This window comes from Eubalaena glacialis, chromosome 4 (genome assembly GCF_028564815.1).
Source record: "Eubalaena glacialis isolate mEubGla1 chromosome 4, mEubGla1.1.hap2.+ XY, whole genome shotgun sequence".
Lineage (NCBI taxonomy): Eukaryota > Metazoa > Chordata > Mammalia > Artiodactyla > Balaenidae > Eubalaena > Eubalaena glacialis.
This window is the reverse complement of record NC_083719.1, coordinates 169,310,627-169,336,720: the sequence shown is the minus strand read 5'-3', so window position 1 is coordinate 169,336,720 and position 26,094 is coordinate 169,310,627. Positions and strand designations below refer to the sequence as shown.

General features: G+C 42.2%; 1 protein-coding gene across 1 annotated transcript in view; it reads right to left on the bottom strand.

Moving 5' to 3' along the window:
* OBSCN (obscurin, cytoskeletal calmodulin and titin-interacting RhoGEF) overlaps positions 1-26,094 on the bottom strand; it is a 158,023-nt gene that overhangs the window by 127,079 nt on the left and 4,850 nt on the right. Inside the window, exons 6-8 of the mRNA XM_061190097.1 lie at positions 25,387-25,682; positions 24,475-24,751; positions 2,852-3,127 (exon numbers count right to left, since the gene is read on the bottom strand). Of these exons, the coding sequence (XP_061046080.1) occupies positions 2,852-3,127; positions 24,475-24,751; positions 25,387-25,682 (849 nt within the window). The remainder of the gene's footprint in view (positions 1-2,851; positions 3,128-24,474; positions 24,752-25,386; positions 25,683-26,094) is intronic.

Sequence of the window (26,094 nt, the reverse complement as noted above, 5' to 3'; positions counted from 1 at the left end):
TTCAATAGTGTCAACGATGTCCATTTCAGCCCTTTGAGTTTGGAGCTTTTGTGTTCCATTTAAGAAATCTTCCCTTACCTTCGGTCTTTAAAGAAATCGTGGTATCGCCGGACAGTTTTTTCGTTTTTACCTTTTAATACTGAGGATTCTAACCCACCACGAGTGTACTTTTGTGTGTGGTGTGAATTGTCAGTATAGTTTAATTTTTCCCTATGGGTAAGTGGTCCAAGCACTATTTATGAAGACAACATACTTCCTCGGCTTCTTGAACAGACAACACAGTAACAGATGAAATTGTGGTGGCGGGGAGGGGGCTGGGAGGGGTGCGGAGGGAGGATTTGTCCGTGGTGGCGCAGGAAACCACTGCTGCAAGGAGCACTCTCTGACCTCACTACTACGTTCCTTTGGTGCAGTAAGATTCGTCACACTGGGATCCCCTTATCTTGAAAACTATATAGCCTCACGATAATTCTTGACAACGGGTCACAGGAAGTACTCCCCCCGTGTTTCTTCAAGCAAATAGTATATTGGCTGTACCTTGCTCTTGGAATCTGCCTGCTATTCTACCATCCGACCACCCAAAACACAAATTTCCTTCGATTTTCATTGTTTTCAACATCTTTGATTTTTCTTCTCAGATTACTGTCCATCAATTGAAACCTCTGACTCTCTCTCAAGAATGTGTAATAATTTCCCCACATAGTCTCATAGCAACTTTTATCAGACCTGGAATTAGAAACATGATACAATTGTGCCATTTTAACTCTTTCACAAAAGTTTCACTTTCCAAGCGTTTCTCGCCAGGAGATGTCTTCTGCATGTTGATTCTCTTACACCCTAATCTTACTCAACAATCGTACACAGCCTAATAATTCATCCATCGGATTGTCTGAGTTGATAATCAGGTCATCAGCAAATTCTACCTTGAGTTTTTCTAAACCCTTTGCCAGGGATTTTATGCTCCTCCTCACTCCACTCAGTGGTTACAGTGGCCCACTGTACAGTATTCTCCCTCACATCAAACATTTCCAGGGACACCTTAAGTGGAATGCTGCTCTTGTTGTTGCTGTTGTTGTTGGAGGAATTTTATTGTAACGTTACAAAAAGAACACTTTTGTACAGTATGATAAGAATTATGTGGCAGGAACTGGTGCTCAGTTTTATCACACTTTTTGCCTGGGTTTCAGACGATCAAGTTTCATCAACCATTTGATTCTCTACTCCTTCAGAGGACCACATATTTTTTGATTCAATCTCTTAATGCCAAGCTTTATATCTATGGACTTTGCCAACCTTCAACCCAAGATGCAATCCTGGACTATGACTCTCATCACTGGTCTCCACCCCGTGGAGGCATGGCTGAATTCCTGTTGCTAACATTTCATTTATGATTTTGGCTGTGATATTCGCAATACATACGTCTGGAATTTCATTCATCCTTCCTGCCCTTCTTCAGTGATTCTGGTATCCATCGATGTTATTTTCTGAACTTAAACAGACTTATGGAGTGCATCTCCATTTTCTGTCTGTAAGACCATCTCCACAAGCATGGAATAACAGTTTTCCAGGATATTTTATAGAGTGTATCAGGAAACTACAAGGTAGTTCTTGGGAAGATTTTTCATTATTGGTCCTACTGATTGACAAGTCATACAACTCTTTGAGTTTTCTACATCTTCTTCTGTCAGTTTTCATACAGTTGCCGAGGATTTAGTCAAACTTCACAACTTTTCAAAGCTTTTATCTTAGAACACTCTCTAATATTCTCCAAATGCCACATTTTACAGAAATGCCCCGTGGGATCTGGGATATCTATACACACCCATAAATCATCCTATGCTCTCACGATCTCAAACAGTTATGGGTTGGCACCTAGGAGTCATTGTGGAATGGCAGCCCACCCCTACTCAGCATTAAGGCTCTCTTCACAGAAGATGAGTAACCTGATTGCTTAGACTGCCCTATGTTCCAGCCACGAGGCAGAGACACTCACTAACCTTTAGGAAAATGCAACGAAATAAAGACTGCTTTGCCAGTCAGAGTCTGCCGCTAGTACACTAACTCCTCATTAGCAAAGCAGACTGACAGGGAAGAAGTGACTTTTTCCTTTCCGTTCCTAAATTCATCAATATAATGCCGCAAGGAATAGTGACCTGCAGCATCCAAACTGCTTGAAGACAAAGGCAAAATCCTACTGCATTTAAGAAGATCACCCTAAATAGCACAGGTGACTCTATTCCAATCCTCCTTTCTTTCTCCCTTCGCAAGATCGTGACAACAAAACTTGGGCCTATCTTCTGCTACCTACAGGCAACCGGACTTTCCCTATCCAGGAAACTGAAGGAAGGGTATCCCAGAAACCTCCAATCTGATCATCCAAAGTTCACTCCTAAGATAATTCCAAGCGGGACTGTGTGGCCAGCATCTCCACTAATCCGCCATCAATGAAATTGAAACCCCATCTGGCAAACTGAAACCTGGCATGAGCTATGTGGTAGATGTCAGGAAAGACGTACCATGGGAGGAAAGTCACATATCCCCAGGCCTACCTCAGACCCCACGCATCAGGGAGAGCCAGGGTCCCGATACCAGGAACAACAGGAAGGCTCTGGGCAGGTGCTAAGACACTGTGACTGAGCCTTACCACATGGAAACAGCTGGACACAAATGGCCCCTCTTCCTTCCACGCCCACCCTCTCCATCCATCCTCCCCCATTCAAAAATGGCTATAAACGTGGGACGTGCATGACTGGGAGGCTACAGCAGAGTGAACACCAGTCTGTGGAGGCCGCAAGACAGTCCCCTCGTCACCTCCAAATAGGCTAGCTTAGTATCCTCCTCCAGGACTGACCTGTGACATCCAGGTGGAAGGAGACCCTCTGGCCCCCGGCCTCACAGCTGTACTCCCCGGCGTCTGCCTTGCCCGCCTGCTGCACCACCAGCCGCCGTCCTCGGCCCGTGGCCTCCACACGCACTTTCGAGCTCGAACTCATCTTCTTTCCGTCCTTGTACCACGTCACCTCCGTCTGGGCCTGGGCCACCTCGCAGCTCAGCGTGGCACTGGCCCCGGCCATGGCCTGCACTTCACTGCGTGCCGGCTGCTCCTTGGCAAACACCACCTTGGGCTCTGGGGACAGGGAGGGATACACGGGTCAAGGACACCATATCAGTCAGGAAGGCAGCCCCGGTCAAAGGAGATCTGAGTGGGGAGCCGTGGGCCAGGCGGGTGCGAGGGGTGTGGAGGTGGGGCGAGGGCCAAGCTGCAGGCTTCTCCAGGCTCTGCACCAGCCGTGTGTCCTGCAGAAGTCCCCCTGCCTTTCTCAGCGACAAGTAACACAAGTGATGCATTCTCGCCCGGGTCCGCGTGAGCTGGTCCGGGGAGTGGGGGAGTGGGGGGAGGGTGCCCTTTTGGAAAAATCTTCTCCCCTGCTCATGGCATCTGCAGGGTCACACGCAAGTGTTCCCAAACCTTCCCAGATTGTGCCACAGTCTTCTCCATACGCCTAAGCAGGGAACTTTACACCTGCAGTCCATGGAAATCACTGAGCCTTGGTGCCCTGGCCTACACTTAGTATGGTCAACTTGTGGCAATCTGGGGGGAGTGCTGGCACCTCCCCGTGGCTTTCTTTTCCATTGTCTGAGGAATAAAGAAGCTGAGCACCTTTCCCCGTACGACTGGGTTCCTCATTACTCTTTTGTTCTTCCTGGTGACAGTATTCAAATTTTTGCCCACTCACCAATAGTAGGCTCTCTCTTCTCTCCATTCATTCTAGGCACTCTTTATGCACTGAAATACTAGAGAAAGACAGATTGCTAGCTTTCAAGGTTATTCCCAACTGTGGGACTCGACCTTTCACTGTGTGATCGTGTCCTCTGATGAATCAAAGTTTTTCCCTTCAATAGTTTCACCGATGTCCATTTCAGCCCTTTTAGTTTAGAGCATTTGTGTTCTATTTAGAAATGTTTCCTTACCTCAGTCTTTAAAGAAACCACAGTATCATCGGTGGGTTTTTTTGTTTTTACCTTTACACTGGGTTTCTACCCCACCATGAGTTCACTTTTCTGTGTTGTGGGAATTGATAGTACAATTTAATTTTTTCGTATTATTAAGTGGTGCAAGCATCTGATGGGGATACTCTGATAAACTTCCTCTTTGCACAATTCTTCTAGGACAGAAATTGTGGGGTCATTATGGGTGCATTCCTCAAACTTCTTAGATGAGGCCAGAGTCTTTTCCCACAGGAATGTGCAGGGCATGTTCTCATCTGCAGTGAATGAGATTTGCTGAAGTTCTACCCTCACCTACTCTCACTGTCGGCAGTGTGGTGGGAGTGAAATGTACCTCCTGTGGCAGTCTTTTGCATTTTTTCTGATGATTCAAAGTAAAGACCCATTTCTGATGTTTTTGGTCATCAGTGTTTGCTCTTCTGTGGTGTCACTGTTCAACGTTTTTGCCCTATTTTCAATAGCATTGTCTGCCATTTGTATGTTCACTTTAAGGACGTTTTTATACATACGAATGCTAGGCACTGACAAGTGTGTGTGTTCTAAATGTCTTCCACATCTGTGTGGTTTGCCTTTTCAGTACTTTATGCTATCTTCTGATGAATCTATCAATGCATATTTAGTTTTAAGGTAGTCAAATTTTTTTCATTATGATTAGTGCAATTGTATTTTAAGAAGTCATTCTTTGGGACTTCCCTGGTGGTGTAGTGGTTAAGAATCTGCCTGCCAATGCAGGGGACACAGGTTTGAGCCCTGGTCCAGGAAGATGTCACATGCCATAGAGTAACTAAGCCCGTGTGCCACAACTGCTGAGCCTGCTCTCTAGAGCCTGTGAGCCATAACTACTGAGCCTGCGCACCTAGAGCTCATGCTAAACAACAAGAGAAGCCACCGCAATGAGAAGCCCGCACACCACAGTGAAGAGTAGCCCCAGCTCGCCGCAACTAGAGAGAGCCCGCGTGGAGCAGCGAAGCCAAAAATAATTTAAAAAAAAAATTTTTTTTTAACATCTTTCTTGGAGTATAATTGCTTTACAATGGTGTGTTAGTTTCCGCTTTATAACAAAGTGAATCAGTTATACATATACATATGTTCCCATATCTCTTCCCTCTTGCATCTCCCTCCCTCCCACCCTCCCTATCCCACCCCTCTAGGTGGTCACAAAGCACCGAGCTGATCTCCCTGTGCTATGCGGCTGCTTCCCACTAGCTATCTATTTTACGTTTGGTAGTGTATATATGTCCATGCCACTCTCTCACTTTGTCACAGCTTACCCTTCCCCCCCCATATCCTCAAGTCCATTCTCTAGTAGGTCTGTGTCTTTATTCCCGTCTTACCACTAGGTTCTTCATGACCTTTTTTTTTTTCCTTAGATTCCATATATATGTGTTAGCATACTGTATTTCTTTTTCTCTTTCTGACTTACTTCACTCTGTATGACAGACTCTAACTCCATCCACCTCATTACAAATAACTCAATTTCGTTTCTTTTTTATGGCTGAGTAATATTCCATTGTATATACGTGCCACATCTTCTTTATCCATTCATCCGATGATGGACACTTAGGTTGCTTCCATGTCCTGACTATTACAAATAGAGCTGCAATGAACATTTTGGTACATGATTCATTTTGAATTATGGTTTTCTCAGGGTATATGCCCAGTAGTGGGATTGCTGGGTCGTATGGTAGTTCTATTTTTAGTTTTTTAAGGAACCTCCATACTGTTCTCCATAGTGGCTGTATCAATTTACATTCCCACCAACAGTGCAAGAGTGTTCCCTTTTCTCCACACCCTCTCCAGCATTTATTGTTTCTAGATTTTTTGATGATGGTCATTCTGACCGGTGTGAGGTGATATCTCTTTGTAGTTTTGATTTGCATTTCTCTAATGATTAGTGATGTTGAGCATTCTTTCATGTGTCTGTGGGCAATCTGTATATCTTCTTTGGAGAAATGTCTATTTGGTCTTCTGCCCATTTTTGGATTGGATTGTTTGTTTTTTTGCTATTGAGCTGCATGAGCTGCTTGTAAATTTTGAAGATTAATCCTGTGTCATTTGCTTCATTTGCAAATATTTTCTCCCATTCTGAGGGTTGTCTTTTGGTCTTGTTTATGGTTTCCTTTGCTGTGCAAAAGCTTTTAAGTTTCATTAGGTCCCATTTGTTTATTTTTGTTTTTATTTCCATTTCTCTAGGAGCTGGGTCAAAAAGGATCTTGCTGTGATTTATGTCATAGAGTGTTCTGCCTATGTTTTCCTCTAAGAGTTTGATAGTGTCTGGCCTTACATTTAGGTCTTTAATCCATTTTGAGTTTATTTTTGTGTATGGTGTTAGGGAGTGTTCTAATTTCATACTTTTACATGTACCTGTCCAGTTTTCCCAGCACCACTTATTGAAGAGGCTGTCTTTTCTCCACTGTATATGCTTGCCTCATTTATCAAAGATAAGGTGACCATATGTGTGTGGGTTTATCTCTGGGCTTTCTATCCTGTTCCATTGATCTATACTTCTGTTTTTGTGCCAGTACCAAGGATTCTTCAATATACGCAAATCAATCAACGTGATACACCATATTAACAAATTGAAGGAGAAAAACCATATGATCATCTCAATAGATGCAGAGAAAGCTTTCGACAAAATTCAACACCCATTTATGATAAAAGCCCTGCAGAAAGCAGGCATAGAGGGAACTTACCTCAACATAATAAAGGCCATATATGACAAACCCACAGCCAACATCGTCCTCAATGGTGAAAAACTGAAACCATTTCCACTAAGATCAGGAACAAGACAAGGTTTCCCACTCTCACCACTATTATTCAACATAGTTTTGGAAGTTTTAGCCATGGCAATCAGAGAAGAAAAAGAAATAAAAGGAATCCAAATCGGAAACGAAGAAGTAAAGCTGTCACTGTTTGCAGATGACATGATACTATACATAGAGAATCCTAAAGATGCTACCAGAAAACTACTAGAGCTAATCAATGAATTTGGTAAAGTAGCAGGATACAAAATTAATGCACAGAAATCTCTTGCATTCCTATACACTAATAATAAAAAATTTTTTAAATTATTTATTTAAAAAAAGAAAGAAATCATTCTTTAATCTGAGGTAATTAAAACCATCTATGTTATCATCTAAGAGTTTTATGATTTTCCCTTCTATTCTGTGGTGTTTAACCCAACATGAGTTGACTGTGTGGGATATGAATTACTGGCCTAATCGTTTTTCTATATGGTTAAATGGTTTAAGTACCATTTATTAAAACCATGTTGTCTCTACTCCTTGCATGATTCCACATTTTTTTTTAAAAAAAAGGAGCAGGGGAATGTGGGCATCCATTCATGTTCAGATTTGTGTCAGAGATCACTATTCTGGTCCTTTGGTCTGTGTATCTCTCCTTGCAACGAGACACTATTGTATTCATTACTGTAGCTTTATAACAATCTTGATATTGGTATAGCAAATAACTCACTTTTTGCTCACTTTTTCAAGAGTGTATTGACTGTATATGATCTTAGCAATTTACTTCTGAATTTTCAAAATCCCCACTAAACAAACATTTGTTTGGATTTTAATTGGTATTGAACATTTTTTATTCTTCCCTGGATTTCTACCCAACTATTTAGAACTTCTTGACTGTCTCTCAAAACATTTTTAATAATTCCCCCATGCACACAGAGCCTCTCAACACCCTTTATTAGACTTGGAATTAGAAAATGATTCTTTTGATGCTATTGTAACTCTTTTAAAAATTTCATTTTCCAGATGTTGCTACAATGTAGATGTAGACGTGTTTTCTTCATATTGATTTTTTTACATGGTAATCATTCTCAACTATCTTATTAAGTCTCATAATTTATCCTTTGGATTAATCATATTATCCATGAATTCAACTTTTGTTTCTTCACACGTTTATGTCTTTTACTTTCTTTTCCTCCTATCTCTGCTGTACAATGTTGGTTAAAAGCAGTAACAGTTGGTTTCCTTGTCTGGTTCCCTATCTCACAGACAACTTTCAAACTTTCACTTTTTTGTGTGCAATTAGCTGGTTTGTCTGCAGCGTCATTTATCAGATTAAGAACTGTTCTATTTATAATTCGTTAAGAATTTTATGTCATGAATTGATGCCAACTTTATTAAACTTTTCTTCTGTATTTATAATGCCAAATCTTACCAAATACTTTATTCTGCATGTCATGAACAGATTGCTTTGCTAATGTTTCTAGTGTTTGAACAACCTTGCATTTCTGGACTATGACTTTTATCACAGTGTATTACCAATTTTCCTCTTAATATATTGTTAAATTTATTTTGATAATATTTTGTTTCAGATATTGGCCTTGATATCTATAATAGGTTGGTCTGTAATTTTAATTCTTACAATTTTTTGGTCAGATATTGGTATCAATGTTATGCTATCTACATGAAACAAATCAGAGACTGTTTATCTTCTTCTTCTATTCTCTAGAAGAATATCCATGAACATGGATTTTCTTTCCAAAGTATTTCATATACTTTACCAGTGGAACTACTTGGCTTAGATCTTTCTCTATGAGAAGATTTATCATTATGGTTCCAATTATTTAAAAGATTATGGAACTACTTGAGTTGTTGAATGTTTCTTGTGTCACTTTTTATATAGTTTTCTAAGAATCTGATCAATTTGTCAAAACTTTCACATTTATTGCCATGAAAAAATATTGTCATATTCTTCTAAAATACCATTCTTAAAAGATACATACATGTTGGTATAGGAGAAGCTACTATTCCTCTCCAAGTCTAAATCTATAAATCAGACTCCATGGGGAATTATGACATAGAATGTTCTAACAGAAAACAAAAGGAAATCAGTATTTGCTTTGAAAAGAGAATTCCAGACCTCACTTGTGCATATCTCAGGCACATATCGACCAACCCTCTGGTCTCTGTTTACTTTGCACACATATTGCAAGAAAAATGGATCTAGATTTTGTTACATGTAGATGCACAGATAACTTCTAAATCCATGTGCAAGGAAGAAAGAGTGTTCAGAACACCTAAAACTTTGATAATCCATAGTTCAGTCTTGAGATAAATCCAAGTATGACTGTGTGGCAGAAATTTCCCCTTGTCCTGGCTTAATGAAATTCAAACATCTCTCCCTAGTGTGAACCCACATGCGTTGCTAGGTGATGGCATCTAGGAGCTGTCAGGACATCCAGGAGGAGCAAATTCACATACCCACAGTAAAAAGACATCTGGTCTACCTCAGACTCCAAGTGCAATACAGAACCAGAGTCCCAGACACCAAGGAATACCCGGAAGGTTCTGGGCAGATGCTGGGAACTGAAGACTGTGCATTACTGTGTGGAAACACCACTCAGGGTTTATAGCAACACCATTATCCCTTCTGTTCACAGCCTGCCCATCCAGCCTCCCTTGGTCCAGCCATGGGTATGAAAATGGGAGGTGGGAAGATGGAAAGCTAAAAGAGATGAAGTCTAGTGGGAAGATCATCGGGTCTGTCAGGGGATGCAAGCCAGTCCCATCACCTCCACACAAGGCTAAGTTACTACCTCCAAGGACTGACCTGTGACATCCAGGTGGAAGGAGACCTTCTGGCCCCTGGCCTCGCAGCTGTACTCCCCGGCATCTGCCTTGTCCACCTGCTGCACCACCAACCTCTGGGTGCAGCCCTTGGCCTCCACACGCACTTTTGAGCTCGAATTCAGCTTCTTCCTGTTCTTGTACCACGTCACCTCCGTCTGAGCCTGGGCCACCTCGCAGCTCAGTGTGGTGCTGGCCCCCACCACGGCCTGCACCTCTTTATGTGCTGGCTGCCCCTTGATAAACACCGCAGAGGACTCTGGGCACAGAAAGGGACACACAGTGTCAGAGACACAAAGCTGGTACCAGCCTGTGAGACCAAAACTTAAGAGTTCAGTAAATTTTCTCCTTGGAGCCAGTGATGCCATGTGCCCAGGAAGGTGTAGAGTTGTGTTTACAAACATATATCTCAAGTGTACATTTTGGTGATGTTCTGACTCAAGGTCAATTCCTAAGGCTGGAGGAAAGTGGCCAAAGTTATTCTAGCATCTGTCACAGCTAGTTCATTGTCTTTCCCATGTGACAGTCACCTCTGGCAGGCAGGTTGGGTTGTGTGCACTTGTATCCCCAGACCCAAGCATATGGTATGTCCTCCACAAACTATTCTACATTTTTCTAGGTATAACTCACATATAAAGTGCACTAATTCATTCATACAGCTCAATGAAATTTAGGTGTACCTATCACCATGTGATCAAAACACATCAACAAACAGAACATTTACAGTCCCCCTTTCACTACTGACCACTCCCCAAAAGTAAGCACTATTCTGACCTCGACCTCCATCAGTTACTTTTGTCTGTTCTTTGATTTCACATGAATGGAATTATACATTATGTGTTCTTTGGGTCTCTTTTCTTTCACTCAACATAATGTCTGTAAGATCTATCCACGTTATACATGTAGCAGCAGTCAGTTCTTTCATACTGATATACAGGATTCTGTTGTATGAGTGAGCACCACAATTTATTTTTCCTTTTTCTCTTGTGGTTCATTTGGGTTGTTTTCAATTTGGAGATATGATGTGTAAAGTTGCTATGAACATTCTTTCACATATCTTTTAGGGCACCAGAACTGTTGGAACATAGGAACATCTGCTTTTGGCTTTAGCAGATATTTCCAGTGTTCCAAAATTTTTGTACCAACTTACACTCGCACCAGCAGTGTGTTGGAGTTCCAGTTCTCCACATCCTTACCAATGGCTGATATCATCAATTTTAATAATTGTATATGCTCCATTAAACTCAAATAAATACAAATAGGATCTCAGAGGGTCCATGCTGTAGATGCAGTCATTCATTCATTCATTCATTCAATCACTGATGCAACTAATGTCAATGGAGGGCCCATTATCTGCAGGCACTATGGTGGTAGCTGGGAATGCTACACCATAGCTGGAAACGTGAGTAACACAGTCTCTGTTCTTACAGATCTTACCTTCTACTGAGGAAAAACAAACAAACATACAAACATGACAATGATGTAATGCTACAGTGAATGCTGTGATGAAATAAGACAGAGTGACATGCTAGAGAGAAGGGACTGACTGGTGACTTAGATTTGGTGGTCAGAGAAAATCTTGCTAAGGAGTAATGTTTAGGTGAAGTGCTAAATGATAAAAGGGAGGCAGCTTTGATGAAAGCTGAGGGGAGTCATTCTAACAGAGATGAGAGCTAGGGCCAGGGCTCTCCTAGAAGGATAGATGTGAAGTGAGTGAGGAAGGTAAAAGGGAACTGCACTTTTGGAACCACACTGGGCATCTAATTTTCTCCTCTGGACACTGCTGCTCCTTAGTACAGCATGACACTAAAAGGCATAGGGCTGCTACTACGAAACAGGAAAACTGGTCATGCTATGTACACCTTGTGTGAGCAGAGAGATAAAGTTAGAGATTGAGGAGCCAAGCCTCCAGGGAAAAGAGATCTTGTAGAATTGAGCCCCACACTCAAAAACATTCCCCTCAAGATGTTTGATGAGCTCCACAACTGCATGGCCCAGGAGACTACAAAGCCAAGCAGAAAACCTCTGAAAACCATAGCAGACTTTTTAGCACCTTGTATTACCAGAGAGACAAAGATTAGAGTTGAGTGTCTGCCTGAAAAGAGACCCCCATCCATACCCCAAATCTCTGTAGAAATCCTTGGAGGACTATGCCCAGGACTGGGGGCAAACCAGAGATAGATGACCCTGATCAAAACTGCAATGCAGCCTTGAGTCAGTGCAGTCCTTGAATAGACTAAAGTTCTTAGTTGTTCTCTCCCTCCCTAGCAAAGGAAATACTGATCCTCTGTCTGAAGTAAGATAACATCATCCATATTCAAAAAGTTTTCTCAAACAATGTCTGACAGTCAACTGAAAATTCACTGGCATGCCAAGGACAAGAGTGAATAGAAATCCAAAAAAAGAGCAATATCAGATGATCAGACCAGGATATAACCATGATATTTCTTTAGTATGAAAGAAAAGAAAATATATCAAATACAAAAATTTTACTACAGAGTCTAGAATCTATAGAATCTATAAGAAATTAAACAAATGGAAATTATGAAACTGGAAAATACAATAACTGAAAGTAAACACAGTATAAATGGGTTTGACAACAGATTAGATATAGAAGAATAGAAAATTAGTGGATTGGAAGACAGATCTAAAGAAAATATCCAGACTAAAGCAGAGAGAGAAAAAGAATTAAGAGGTAGAGAGAAAGAGAGATACATATGAGACATGTGAGAAACCACACTCTATGGTTGAGGAAAGACAAAAATCCACAGACTCAAAATGCTCTGCAACCCTAACCAGGATGAATACAAAGAAAATCACACCTAGGTTCATCAATGTAAACTGCTGAAAATCAAAATCAAAAACAATACCTTAAAAACAACAGGAAAAGAAAAAAATTTTTGACCCTTGAGGGAACATAATATATCTGACAGTTGATATTCCAAAATAATACATGGAATCTGGAAGACAGTGGAATAGTCTCTTTAAAAAAATTTTTTAATATGGGCAAGGGATTGTTAAACTGTAATTTGATAACCAGAGAAAACAGCCCTCAGAATATTGGGCCTAAATCCTGGCTCTGTAATTCTCTGGCTATGTATGTGAACTTTGGCAAGTTATGGAATTTCCTTGTGCCTTATCTTAAAATGGGAATAATCAGAATTCCTCTTCCCGAGGTGGTTGTGAAGTTTATACAAGTAAAAAGACAAGAAGCACTTCATAAAATCTGGCCCTTGGCATGTAATTAATACCCGCTAGCTGCTATGTGGTAAGTTTTGTGACAAAACACACTTTTAGGGGGCATGACCACACACCCCCACTCCCTAATAATTAACCTGAGGAACATAAGAAGGGCTTCAAGGAACCCACCTGTGATGTCGAGGTGGAAGGAGACCTTCCAGCCCCTGGCCTCTCAGCTGTACACCCCCAGCATCTACCTTGCCTACCTGCTGCGCCACCAGCCTCGGGGTGCAGCCCTTCCTTGGCCTCCACACACACTTTTGAGCTTGAACTCAGTTTCTTTCCCTCCTTGAACCATATCACCTCTGTCTGGGCCTGGACTACCTCACAGCTTAGCATGGTGCTGGCCCCCACCTCAGCCTGCACTTCCCTGCATGCTGGATGCTCCTTGGCAAATATCAGTGTGGCCTCTGGGGACAGAGAGGAAGACACAGAGACAATCAAGTTTCTAGAATTGGATGAGGGCCCACCTTCTGGATCTCAAAACCATGATGCCTTGGCCACAAGCCAGTCCTATTCCTAGCTTTCTCAACACAGAGAACTTCACACTCAGAAGATGTACAAAGCAGGGAACAGGTTAGTTCTCAGAATCTGAAGGCTCTCAGTTCAATAATTTTCACGTTGGTATATGTTACAGTTCAAGCTCTGGCATCTACTTAGCACCTGTGATCTCATAATTACCCTAACAAAGAGAGGCATAATTTGTGGCTGGCATATCACAGCATTGGTATTTTCAGGGAGAATTTCTTATACCATGTCACCAAGAACAGGCAATACCCCTGAGTCACAGGAACACTAATATGTTAATGCAGTCTACAACTTCTAGCAGGCCAATCACCATTGGTGTAATCAAATCCTTGGCCTTGGGAATCAGATGCTGCTTTTTATTAACTTACTGTATTTGCTTGACATCACATTCCTCTAGAACAGGGGTCTCCAACCCCCGGGTCACAAACCAGTACTAGTCCACAGCCTGTTAGGAACTGGGCCTCACAGCAGGAGGTGAGCAGTGGGTGAGCAAGCAAAGCATCATCTGCTGCTCCCCACTGCTCCCCATTGTTCCCCATCACTCGCATTACCACCTGAACCATCCCCCCATCGCTTGCATTACCGCCTGAACCATTGCTTGCATTACCACCTGAACCATCCCCCCCATAGCTCGCATTACCGCTTGAACCATCCCCCCTCCCTGGTCCATGGAAAAATTGTCTTCCACAGAACTGGTCCCTGGTGCAAAAAAGGTTGGGGACCACTGCTCTAGAATCCATTCTACTACTCTAGACTTGATTTTCTTCTTTATAAAGTATATTCATTGGTAATTCTTTCAGTGAGATTTTATGAATGATAAATTCTCTCCATTTACTCTCTGAAAATGTCTGTATTTCACCTTAACTTTTGAATGATAGTTTAGCTGGATACAGAATTCTAGATCAACAGTTATTTTCCCTCAGTGCTTTGGAGACTATACCATCTTTTCTGTGCTCTTTATTGCTGTTGAAAAATCTACAGGAAGAATAATTATCATCCCATTAATCTTTTTTCCCTTTGGAGGTTAAGATGTCCTCTTGGTTTTTGGCCTTCTGGAATTCACTAGCTGTGACTTTTTTTTACAATTCCCATTATTTCTTATGAATCTTGAAGTTTAGGATTCATGTCTTTTACCATTTCTAAAATTTCTCCACATTATTTCTTTCATTATTTCATCTCCTCATTATCTCTAGTCTCTCCTAGAAGTCCTTTTAGACATACGTGTGGTCTTCTACTTCTCTTCTCTATGTCTGTCATTATCTCTTATTTTTTACCTCTTTGTGATTTATCCTGAGTAATTTTCTCAGATCTATCTTCCAATTCAATAATTCTACCTTCAGCTATGTCTAACTTGCTGTTTATCCCTCCACTGAATTGTTATTACAAAAGTTGTGTTTCTTATTCAAGAAGTTTCATTTGGTTCTTTAAATCTGCCTGTTCTTTTTCCTAGTATTTCACTTTTTCTTACATTTTCTAGTCTTCCATACATCTCTTTAATCATTTTAAGTAGACTTATTTGACATACTCTTTCAGATTGTTTTTCTATCATGTGAAGTTTCTGGGTGGAATTTCTGATCTTCTAATCTTGCTCTTGTTTGTAAGTTCCAACTCTCATTTATATTGGATCATTCTTCTGGTGCTTAGATAATTCCTTTTATTTCTTATATGACTTAAAATACAAATGCATAAACAATAATTAGAAAACTATAAAGTTAACGGACACACTATGTATAAAGACATAACTTGTGACATTAACAACATTCAGCTTGGGGCACAACCTGTAAAGAAAGAGAGTTTTTCTATTGAAACTAAGATGATATAATTTCAAACTTGATTATTACAAAGTTAGATGTTAATGACAATCCCCAGGGTAATCACTAAGAAAAAATGAATGTACATATACATAAAGAAATGAGAAAGTAACAAAAATGGTACACTAGAAAAAATAAATTAATCATAAATGACAATAATGGAGAAAATAATGGCAAAAAGATATGACATATAAGAAACAAAGAGTAAAATAGCAGAAGGAAACACTTCCTTATAAGAATTAACTTAATACAAAATGAATTTTTTAAATGCTGTCTACAGGAGATTCACTTTAGATCCAAAGATACAAATAGGTTGAAAGTGAAAAGATACTCCTTACAAATAGCAATCAATAGAGACCTGAGGTGGCTATACTAATGTCAAACAAAAGGAAAAAAACATTACAAGACATTATATTTAATATATACAGATATAGATTAAGGATGTTATATATTGATTAAAAGGGTCAATTCATCAAGAAGATATCACAACTATAAACATAAGCACAATTTACAGGAGAGCTCCAAAATATATGAAACAAAAACTAAAAGATTAAAGGGAGAAATAGACAGTTCTCCAAGAATAGTCAGAGACTTCAGTACCCTACTTTCAATAATGGATAGAACAACCAGATAGATCAATAAGGAAATAGGACATGAATAACACTATACAAGAAACTAGACCTAACTGACTTACAGAGGACACTCCACCCAACAGCAACAGAAGACACATTTTACTCAAGCACATATGGAACATCCTCTAACACAGACCACATGTTAGGCCATAAAACAAGTCTCAATAAATCTAAAAAGACTGAAAGCATACAAAGAATCTTTTTGACTATGATGGAATGAAACTAGACAGCAATACTAGAAAGAAAACTGGAAAATTCACAAGTATGTCAAAATTAAACAACACACTCAAAGGAGAATTACAAGGAAAATTAGAAAATATTTTGAGATAAATGAAAATGAAAACACAGCATACCAAAACTTATGAGGTGCAGTGAAAGCAGTGTTCAGTTTCCTGCCATCCATAGCTATAAGCTATAGGCCTATCTTAAAAAGAAGATCACAAATCAATAACCTAACTTCATACCTTAAGATACAAGAAAAAGATTAAGTTAAATCCAAACTTAGAAGAATGAAGAAAACAAAGATTAGAGCATAGATAAGTGAAATGGAGAATACAAAAGCAATAGAAAGAATCAAGGAAACCAAAAGGTGGTTCTTTGAAAAGATCAACAAAATTGACAAAATATTAGCTAGACTGACTAAGAAAAAAGATAGAAGACTCAAATTATTAAAATCAGGATAAAAAACTGGGGACATCAATAAAGACCTTACAAAAATAAAAAGGATTATAAGAGAATACTATGAACAACTGCACACCAACTAGATAACCTAGATGAAATGGAGAAATTCCTAGAAACACATAAACTATCAAAACTAACACAAGAATAAATGGAAAAAAATCTGAATAGACCTATAACAAGTAAAGAGATTTAATCAGTAATCAAAAACAAAATGAGAGGCATCCAGACTGGAAATGAAGTAAAACTACCTGCAGATGACATGATTTGTATATAGAAAATCCTAAGGCATCCACAAAAGAACTAATAGAGTGAATAAATGAATTCAGAGAAGCTGCAGGATACTAGACCAATATACAAAAATCAATTCTATTTCCATACATTAGGAATGAACAATTTAAAAATGAAATTAAGAAAACAATTCCATTTACAGTAGCATCAAAAAGAATAAAATACTTAGCAACAAACTTAACAAAATAAGTGCAATTCCTGCACACTAAAAACTATAAAACATAACTGAAATTTAAAAGGCCAAAATAAATAGAAAGTCACCTCATATTGTGGATTAGGAGACTAACACTGTTAAGATGGCAAAGGGGACTTCCCTGGTGGTCCAGTGGTTAAGACTCTGCGCTTCCACTACGGGGGCTCGGGTGCGATCCCTGGTCAGGGAACTAAGATCCCGCATGCCACACGGCGCGGTCAAAAAAATAAAATTAAAAAAGAAATCTGATGCCAGTCACTTGGGGACTTCCCTGGTGGTGCAGTGGTTAACAATCTGCCTGCCAATGCAGGGGACATGGGTTCAATCCCTGGTCCGGGAAGATCCCACATGCACGGAGCAACTAAGCCCATGCACCACAACTACTGAAGCCCGCATGCCTAGAGCCCGTGCTCTGCAACAAGAGAAGCCACCGCAATGAGAAGCCCGCGCACCCCAACGAAGGGTAGCCCCTGCTCGCCACAACTAGAGAAAGCCCACGTGCAGCAACAAAAACCCAACGCAGCCAAAAATAAATAAATAAATAAATTTTTAAAATAAAATAAAAAGATGGCAATATTCCCCAAATTGACCTACATATTTTGATGCAATCCCAATCAAAATACCAGCTGTCTTTTTTGCAAAACTTAAAAAGATGATCCTAAAATTCATGTGGAAATGCAAGGGACCTCAAATAGCCAAATCAATGTTGAAAAAAAAGTTAAAGAATTCACACTTCCCAATTTCAAAACATACCACAAAGCTACAATAATCAAGACTGTGGTAGACATATATATCAATGGAATAAAATTGAGAGTCCAGAAGTAAATAGTTAATGGTTAATTGACTTTCAACAAGGATGCCAAGAAAATTCAATGGGGAAAAATTCTTTTCAACAAATGGTGCTGGGACAACTGGATATCCAATGGAAAGGATGAAGTTGGACCCCTAACTCACACCATACACAAAAATTATCATAAAATGGATCAAAGACCTAAATACAAGGGCTAAAACTGGAAAACTCTTAGAAGAAAACATAGGTGTCAATCTATTTGACCTTGGATTGGGAAACGATTTCTTAGATGTGACACCTAACACACAAGAAACCAAAGAAGATAAACTAGATTTCATCACAATTTTAAAACTTTTGTGCATCAAAGGGCACAATTAAGAAAGTGAATGGAAGAAACTATTTGCAAATCATATATCTGATAAGGCTATACTACATTATATATAGTATAAGGCTATACTATCCAGAATATATGAAGAACTCTTTCAACTGAGTAATAAAAAGATAAATAATTAAAAAACAAGCAAAGGATCTGAATAGACATTTCTCCAAAGAAGATATACAAATACATATGAAAAGATACTCAACATCATTAGTCATCAGGGAAATACAAATCAAAACCACAGTAAGATACTACCTGACATCCACCAGGATGGCTATAATCTGGTGGTTCCAGGCATCCCTGGGTTTGTGACTGCATCACCCCAATCTCTGCCTCCATTGTCATTGGCCATGTCCCCGTGTATCTGTATCGCGAATATCCCTCTTCTTTCTCTCAAAGGACACCTGTCATTGGAGTCAGGGCCCACCTTAATCCAGGGTAATCTCATTTTGTGATCCTCCTTGATGTTGTCTGCAAAGACCCCATTTCCAGTTAAGGCCACATTCTGAGTTTCCAGACAGACTTCAGGGGGACACGACACTGACGACTTGCCTAAGGTCACCTGTCTCCTAAGAGGCAGGAGTGAGGTCTGATCCTGTCCACTCTGATCCCTCCACAGCCTGCCTCAAAGTCAGTGTCCAAAACCAGGGCACAGCCACCCTGGTGTGGGCATGGCCCAGTGCCACAGGACAGATCCCTCAGCAGAACCAGGCCAACCACACCACCACACGCCCACCTCTACCACCCTCAATGTTCCACTGCTGAAGCTGGAAGATTAGGCACTCACTTTCCCAGGTGCCTGAGCAAGGCATGGCCATTGGACCCACACAGTACTGGGAGGCATAGGAAAAATCGGCTGTGGGCTCCTCAGAGAGCATCTGTTCTCTGAATAGAAGAAAGAGCAGGTGACACCCTGTGCTAGGTAGGACTGCCCCAAGATCCCTGCACCACAGTATGCATGCACCTTCTCCAAGCTATTCCACCAAACACTAATCCAGGCACTGCTGTGAAGGGATTCTGCAGAAGGAATGTAGGTCCCAGATCAGTTGACTATGAGTTCATTAACAAGGAGATTATCCTGGTTGGGCCTGACCTAATCAGGTGAGACCTTAGAAGGGAGGGGGTTCTTCCCGGCCAAAGAGATTTGAAGCATAAGAGTGAATGGAAAATTGATAAACCATTAGCCAGACTCATCAAGAGAAAAAGGGAGAAGACTCAAATCAATAGAATTAGAAATGAAAAAGGAGAAGTAACAACTGACACTGCAGAAATACAAACAATCATGAGAGATTACTACAAGCAACTCTATGCCAATAAATTGGACAACCTGGAAGAAATGGACAAATTCTTAGAAATGAACAACCTGCCGAGACTGAACCAGGAAGAAATAGAAAATATAAACAGACCAATCACAAGCACTGAAATTGAAACTGTGGTTAAAAATCTTCCAACAAAGAAAAGCCCAGGACCAGATGGCTTCACAGGCGAATTCTATCAAACATTTAGAGAAGAGCTAACACCTATCCTTCTCAAACTCTTCCAAAATATTGCAGAGGGAGGAACACTCCACAACTCATTCTACGAGGCCACCATCACCCTGATACCAAAACCAGACAAAGAGGTCACAAAGAAAGAAAACTACAGGCCAATATCACTGATGAACATAGATGCAAAAATCCTCAACAAAATACTAGCAAACAGAATCCAACAGCACATTAAAAGGATCATACATCATGATCAAGTGGGGTTTATTCCAGGAATGCAAGGATTCTTCAATATACGCAAATCAATCAACGTAATACACCATATTAACAAATTGAAGGAGAAAAACCATATGATCATCTCAATAGATGCAGAGAAAGCTTTCGATAAAATTCAACACCAATTTATGATAAAAGCCCTGCAGAAAGTAGGCATAGAGGGAACTTTCCTCAACATAATAAAGGCCATATATGACAAACCCACAGCCAACATTGTCCTCAATGGTGAAAAACTGAAACCATTTCCACTAAGATCAGGAACAAGACAAGGTTGCCCACTCTCACCACTATTATTCAACATAGTTTTGGAAGTGTTAGCCACAGCAATCAGAGAAGAAAAAGAAATAAAAGGAATCCAAAGCGGAAAAGAAGAAGTAAAGCTGTCACTGTTTGCAGATGACATGATACTATACATAGAGAATCCTAAAGATGCTACCAGAAAACTACTAGAGCTAATCAATGAATTTGGTAAAGTAGCAGGATACAAAATTAATGCACAGAAATCTCTGGCATTCCTATACACTAATGATGAAAAATCTGAAAGTGAAATTAAGAAAACACTCACGTTTACCATTGCAACAAAAAGAATAAAATACCTAGGAATAAACCTACCTAAGGAGACAAAGACCTGTATGCAGAAAATTATAAGACACTGATGAAAGAAATTAAAGATGATACAAATAGATGGAGAGATATACCATGTTCTTGGATTGGAAGAATCAACATTGTGAAAATGACTCTACTACCCAAAGCAATCTACAGATTCAATGCAATCCCTATCAAACTACCACTGGCATATTTCACAGAACTAGAACAAAAAATTTCACAATTTGTATGGAAACACAAAAGACCCCAAATAGCCAAAGCAATCTTGAGAACGAAAAATGGAGCTGGAGGAATCAGGCTCCCTGACTTCAGACTATATTACAAAGCTACAGTAATCAAGACAGTTTGGTACTGGCACAAAACCAGAAACATAGATCAATGGAACAGGATAGAAAACACAGAGATAAACCCACACACATATGGTCACCTTATCTTTGATAAAGGAGGCAAGCATATTCAGTGGAGAAAAGACAGCCTCTTCAATAAGTGGTGCTGGGAAAACTGGACAGGTACATGTAAAAGTATGAAATTAGAACACTCCCTAACACCATACACAAAAATAAACTCAAAATGGATTAAAGACCTAAATGTAAGGCCAGACACTATCAAACTCTTAGAGGAAAACATAGGCAGAACACTCTATGACATAAATCACAGCAAGATCCTTTTTGACCCAGCTCCTAGAGAAATGGAAATAAAAACAAAAATAAACAAATGGGACCTAATGAAACTTAAAAGCTTTTGCACAGCAAAGGAAACCATAAACAAGACCAAAAGACAACCCTCAGAATGGGAGAAAATATTTGCAAATGAAGCAAATGACACAGGATTAATCTTCAAAATTTACAAGCAGCTCATGCAGCTCAATAGCAAAAAAACAAACAATCCAATCCAAAAATGGGCAGAAGACCAAATAGACATTTCTCCAAAGAAGATATACAGATTGCCCACAGACACATGAAAGAATGCTCAACATCACTAATCATTAGAGAAATGCAAATCAAAACTACAAAGAGATATCACCTCACACCGGTCAGAATGGCCATCATCAAAAAATCTAGAAACAATAAATGCTGGAGAGGGTGTGGAGAAAAGAGAACCCTCTTGCACTGTTGGTGGGAATGTAAATTGATACAGCCACTATGGAGAACAGTATGGAGGTTCCTTAAAAAACTAAAAATAGAACTACCATACAACCCAGCAATCCCACTACTGGGCATATACCCTGAGAAAACCATAATTCAAAAAGAGTCATGTACCACAATGTTCATTGCAGCTCTATTTACAATAGCCAGGACATGGAAGCAACCTAAGTGTCCATCATCAGATGAATGGATAAAGAAGATGTGGCACATATATACAATGGAATATTATTCAGCCATAAAAAGAAATGAAATGGAGGTATTTGTAGTGAGGTGGATGGAGTTAGAGTCTGTCATACAGAGTGAAGTAAGTCAGAAAGAGAAAAACAAACACAGTATGCTAACACATATATATGGAATGTAAGAGAAAAAAAAAAAAAAGGTCATGAAGAACCTAGTGGCAAGACGGGAATAAAGACACAGACCTACTAGAGAATGGACTTGAGGATATGGGGAAGGGGAAGGGGAAGATGTGACAAGGTGAGAGAGTGTCATGGACATATATACACTACCAAATGTAAAATACATAGCTAGTGGGAAGCAGCCGCATAGCACAGGGAGATCAGCTCGGTGCTTTGTGACCACCTATAGGGGCGGGATAGGGAGGGTGGGAGGGAGGGAGACACAAGAGGGAAGAGATATAGGAACATATGTATATGTATAACTGATTCACTTTGTTATAAAGCAGAAACTAACACACCGTTGTAAAGCAATTATACTCCAATAAAGATGTTTAAAAAAAAAAAAAGAGTGAATGGACATGAGGGGCCATGTGGCAAAGGACCTAAGAGCAGCCCCTGGCTGCCAGCCAGCCAGGAAATAGCCTTAGACCCAGAACCACAAGGAAATGAATTCTGCCAACAACTTGGATGAGCTTGGAAAAGGACCCTGAGAGAACTCAGCCAGATGGCACATGGATTCCAGCCCTTGAGACCCTGAAAAGAGAATCCAGAATCCACATCTTGAATTCTGATCTATAGAACTGTGAACTAACAGATGGGCATTATTTTAAGCCACTGAGTTTGTGATAATTTACTGCACAGCAGTGAAAAGGAAAAAAACAAACACACACACAATCCTTACATGTTTTTCCCACCTTGAACATGATGGCTGGAGCTATGGAAGCCATCTTGTGACCATGAGGCAATAAGCATTAGAAAGATCTTTATCTTATGCTCAAGAAAGCAAAGATCTAGACAGATAGAGCCTGTGTCCTTGTGGTAGATTGTTAGAAACTGTCCCCAATTAACCAGGGGACTCCTCATCAACAGTGAGGTCTACTTCTCCAACTCCTTGCAACTAGGCTGGCCTTATGTCTGGCTTTGTGCAATAAAACACACAGAATGTAATATTCTGGGACTGGTGAAAACAAACCTTAACAAACCCTGTAGCATCTCCTAATCCCTAAAGGGAACCCAGCCAGAAATGGAGGAGCTCAGGCTACCCACATGGAGAAAGAGGCCTTGAGAATGAGATGTCACATGGAGAGCATAGGCCCAGAGGAGAGAACAGCATGGTCCCAGACAGGAATGAGCCCAGATAACATCACTAGAAGAGAGAGGCCTGCCATCACAGCCAGCCCCCTGACTGGGACATCAGACACACAAATGAGGCCAGACTGGATCCTAGTGTCCCAGTCAACACCATGTGGAGCAGAGATGAGCCACCCACGCTGAGCACTGCTTGAATTCCTGCCCACAGATCGTTCCATTGGGTCACTAAGTTCTGGGGTTATTTGTATAACTGATACGGGCCTGATGAGTCAGCTGAGCACTGCCGTCACCCACACTGAAAACAGGCCTGGTTCCTCCAGGCCTGTTCCTATGAAATGGTCAAATGTCTGCTTCATCAACTGACCTGTGATACCCAGGCGGAAGGAGACCTTCTGCCCCTGGCCTCAGAGCTGTACTCCCCAGCGTCCCTATTCCCCATCTGCTGCACCACCAGCCGCCGGGTGCAGCCCTTGGCCTCCATGCACACTTTTGAGCTCACACTCAGCTTCTTCCCATCCTTGTACCATGTCACCTCCATCTGGGCTTGGGCCACCTCACAGCTCAGTGTAGCACTGGCCCCCACCTCGGTCTGTACCTCCCTGAGTGCTGGCTGCTCCTTGGCAAACATCTCTGAGGGCTCTGGTGACAGGGAGGGATACACAGCAGAGGCTCTGCCAAGGTGAGGTTTCCCAAGTCCTGGAGCCATGACAGAGCTTTGCTCTAGACCCCAGGCAGCCTCGGATCCCCCCTACGAGGATCCTTTGTGATCAGGTGCTGCACATAGAACCCTCCATGGGCACAGGTGGTCCAGGTACCCTAACCCCTACTGGGTGTGATGGGAAGCAGCCTCAGAGCTCCATGATGGGCAGCCCGGCCCCAGTGCCTGTGCTCAGATGGAAGGAGGCTTGGGCAGCATGGCAGAGACCCTTCTGAGGGCCAAGATGGGGCAGAACTGGACTTGGAGAATCTGCCAAGAGACCTCAATGGGTTCTAGAAAGAGCCAGGGCCTCAGATTCACCAAGATCCAAATCTAACCTTCCAAGGACACTTCCAGCACTTTCTAGGTCTGCTCTGCCTCATTTCCTCATCTTTAAAAAGAGGACAAGGGCTTTAAATTTCCTTCTTATCTTTTATTTTCCAGGCCTGCATTCTTCACCCATATATATATTAGTTTCGTGGGTAGTTTCTTCACCCAAATTCAGAAGTAACTGCCCTTACCCCCAAGTATTCTCAGAAGAAATGAAGGGAGAGACAGCTTGGCCTTGCAAGTGCTGCACAGATGGATGCAGCCAGACCTGCTCCCCACACACCAAACCTGGGAGGCAGTGCACTAACCACAGACACACGACCAGAAGTCCACAGCGTCCTCGCCCACTTGGCACAAGTAGGTGCCCTCATCCTGCACAGTGACTGAGGTAGCCACCAGCCGGTGCCGTGTGCCCATGTCCTCCTGTGAGAAGCGCTGGCAGGAGTGACTGAGCTCCACGCCATCCTTGTACCAGTGTACACACACGTGGGCCTCTGAGGTTTCGTATTCAAAGTGGGCTGAGCCCCCGGCCACGGCATCCACACAGCCACCAGCCGTGTCCTTGTGCAAAAAAAGATGTGAGGCCTACAAGGGCACATGGGCAGGTCAGGGGTCCGACAGAGCCCTAACCACACACGTGCCCAGGCAGCTAGCAGATGAAGGTGCTCGGGGCTTCAGGATCATGGGAGACACTGGCCCTCGCCCAAACCTAGGCCCCTTCAGAGACAGAGCCAGCCTCAGCTGCTGACTTTCAACCACCCAAGTGCCACCCACTCATAGGAAGCTCCTCCCCTACTGAGCAGAGTCCCTGACCCCCACCCTCCCAATGGGGTTGGCAGGGTCCCTGGTTCCCCACCCTACCCTCAGGGGTCACCTGAGCCTGCCCTGACCCCCTACCCTCTTCACAAGGTCAGCAGAGCTGCCCAGACTCCTGCCCTCCCCACATGGTCACCTGACTCCATCCCATCCCCTCACTGTCTCCATAGGGTGGGCTGAGCACCCCACACACACCCCTGCCCTCCCCACAGGGTCACCTGAGCCTATCTGACTCCCCACCCTCCTCAGGGGGTTGGCAGAGCCCCTGATCCCCCACCCTCCCCACGGGAACAGAGAACAGCAGCTCCTGCTACCCAGGTGCCCCAGAGCCTATCCAGAGCTGGGGGACAGAATGCGCAGCCCTGGCCACAGCGGCGGCCCAGGGAGGACATGAACACACACACACTGGTGTCACCTTGCACCAATAGTTGGTAGGCGATGCGGTCCCCGTGGCTGACACACTCATACAGGCCTGCGTCTTCTTGCTTCACGTCCCGCACTAGCAGTGCCTGCTGCCCGGCTGACGCCTGCACCTCATACTTGGGGCCTGGAGACAGTGCGTGTCCGTCCTTGAGCCACGTCACAGCTGCAGCCTGGTCCGATAACTCGGCCAGGAGTTGGGCCTCCTCGTGCAGCCGGGCCAGCACCTCCCGTGCTGCCACTGCTGCTGCCGGACACTTGGTCGTCGGCCCCAGGGCTGCTGGAAGTCACAGACAGTTGGACAAAGTGGGTGTGGATGAAGGGGGAAGTGGACAGAGGGAGAGCGATCGGAGGAAGGGGGTGGGGGGAGGGAAGTGGGATGAAGGAGTGGACAGAGCGGGGTGTAGACAGCAGGGTGTGGATAGGGGGAAGGGGACGGGGGAAGTGGAACGAGGCAGAGTCAACAGAGGGGGAAGAGCCAGATATGGGAGGGGAGTCAGAGAGGCAAGAAAGGCAGAGACAGGACAAGAAGTGGCGTAGGAGAAGGAATCAACAAAGAGGGAGGAGGGGAGAAGGGGAAGGGAAGGGGGGACATACAGACAGAGAATTGAAGCTTGGCGCCATCGGGGACACATTAGCCCCTCTTCCACTCACACCCGGTGACCCTGCACACCCCACCGCCTGGCCCCACT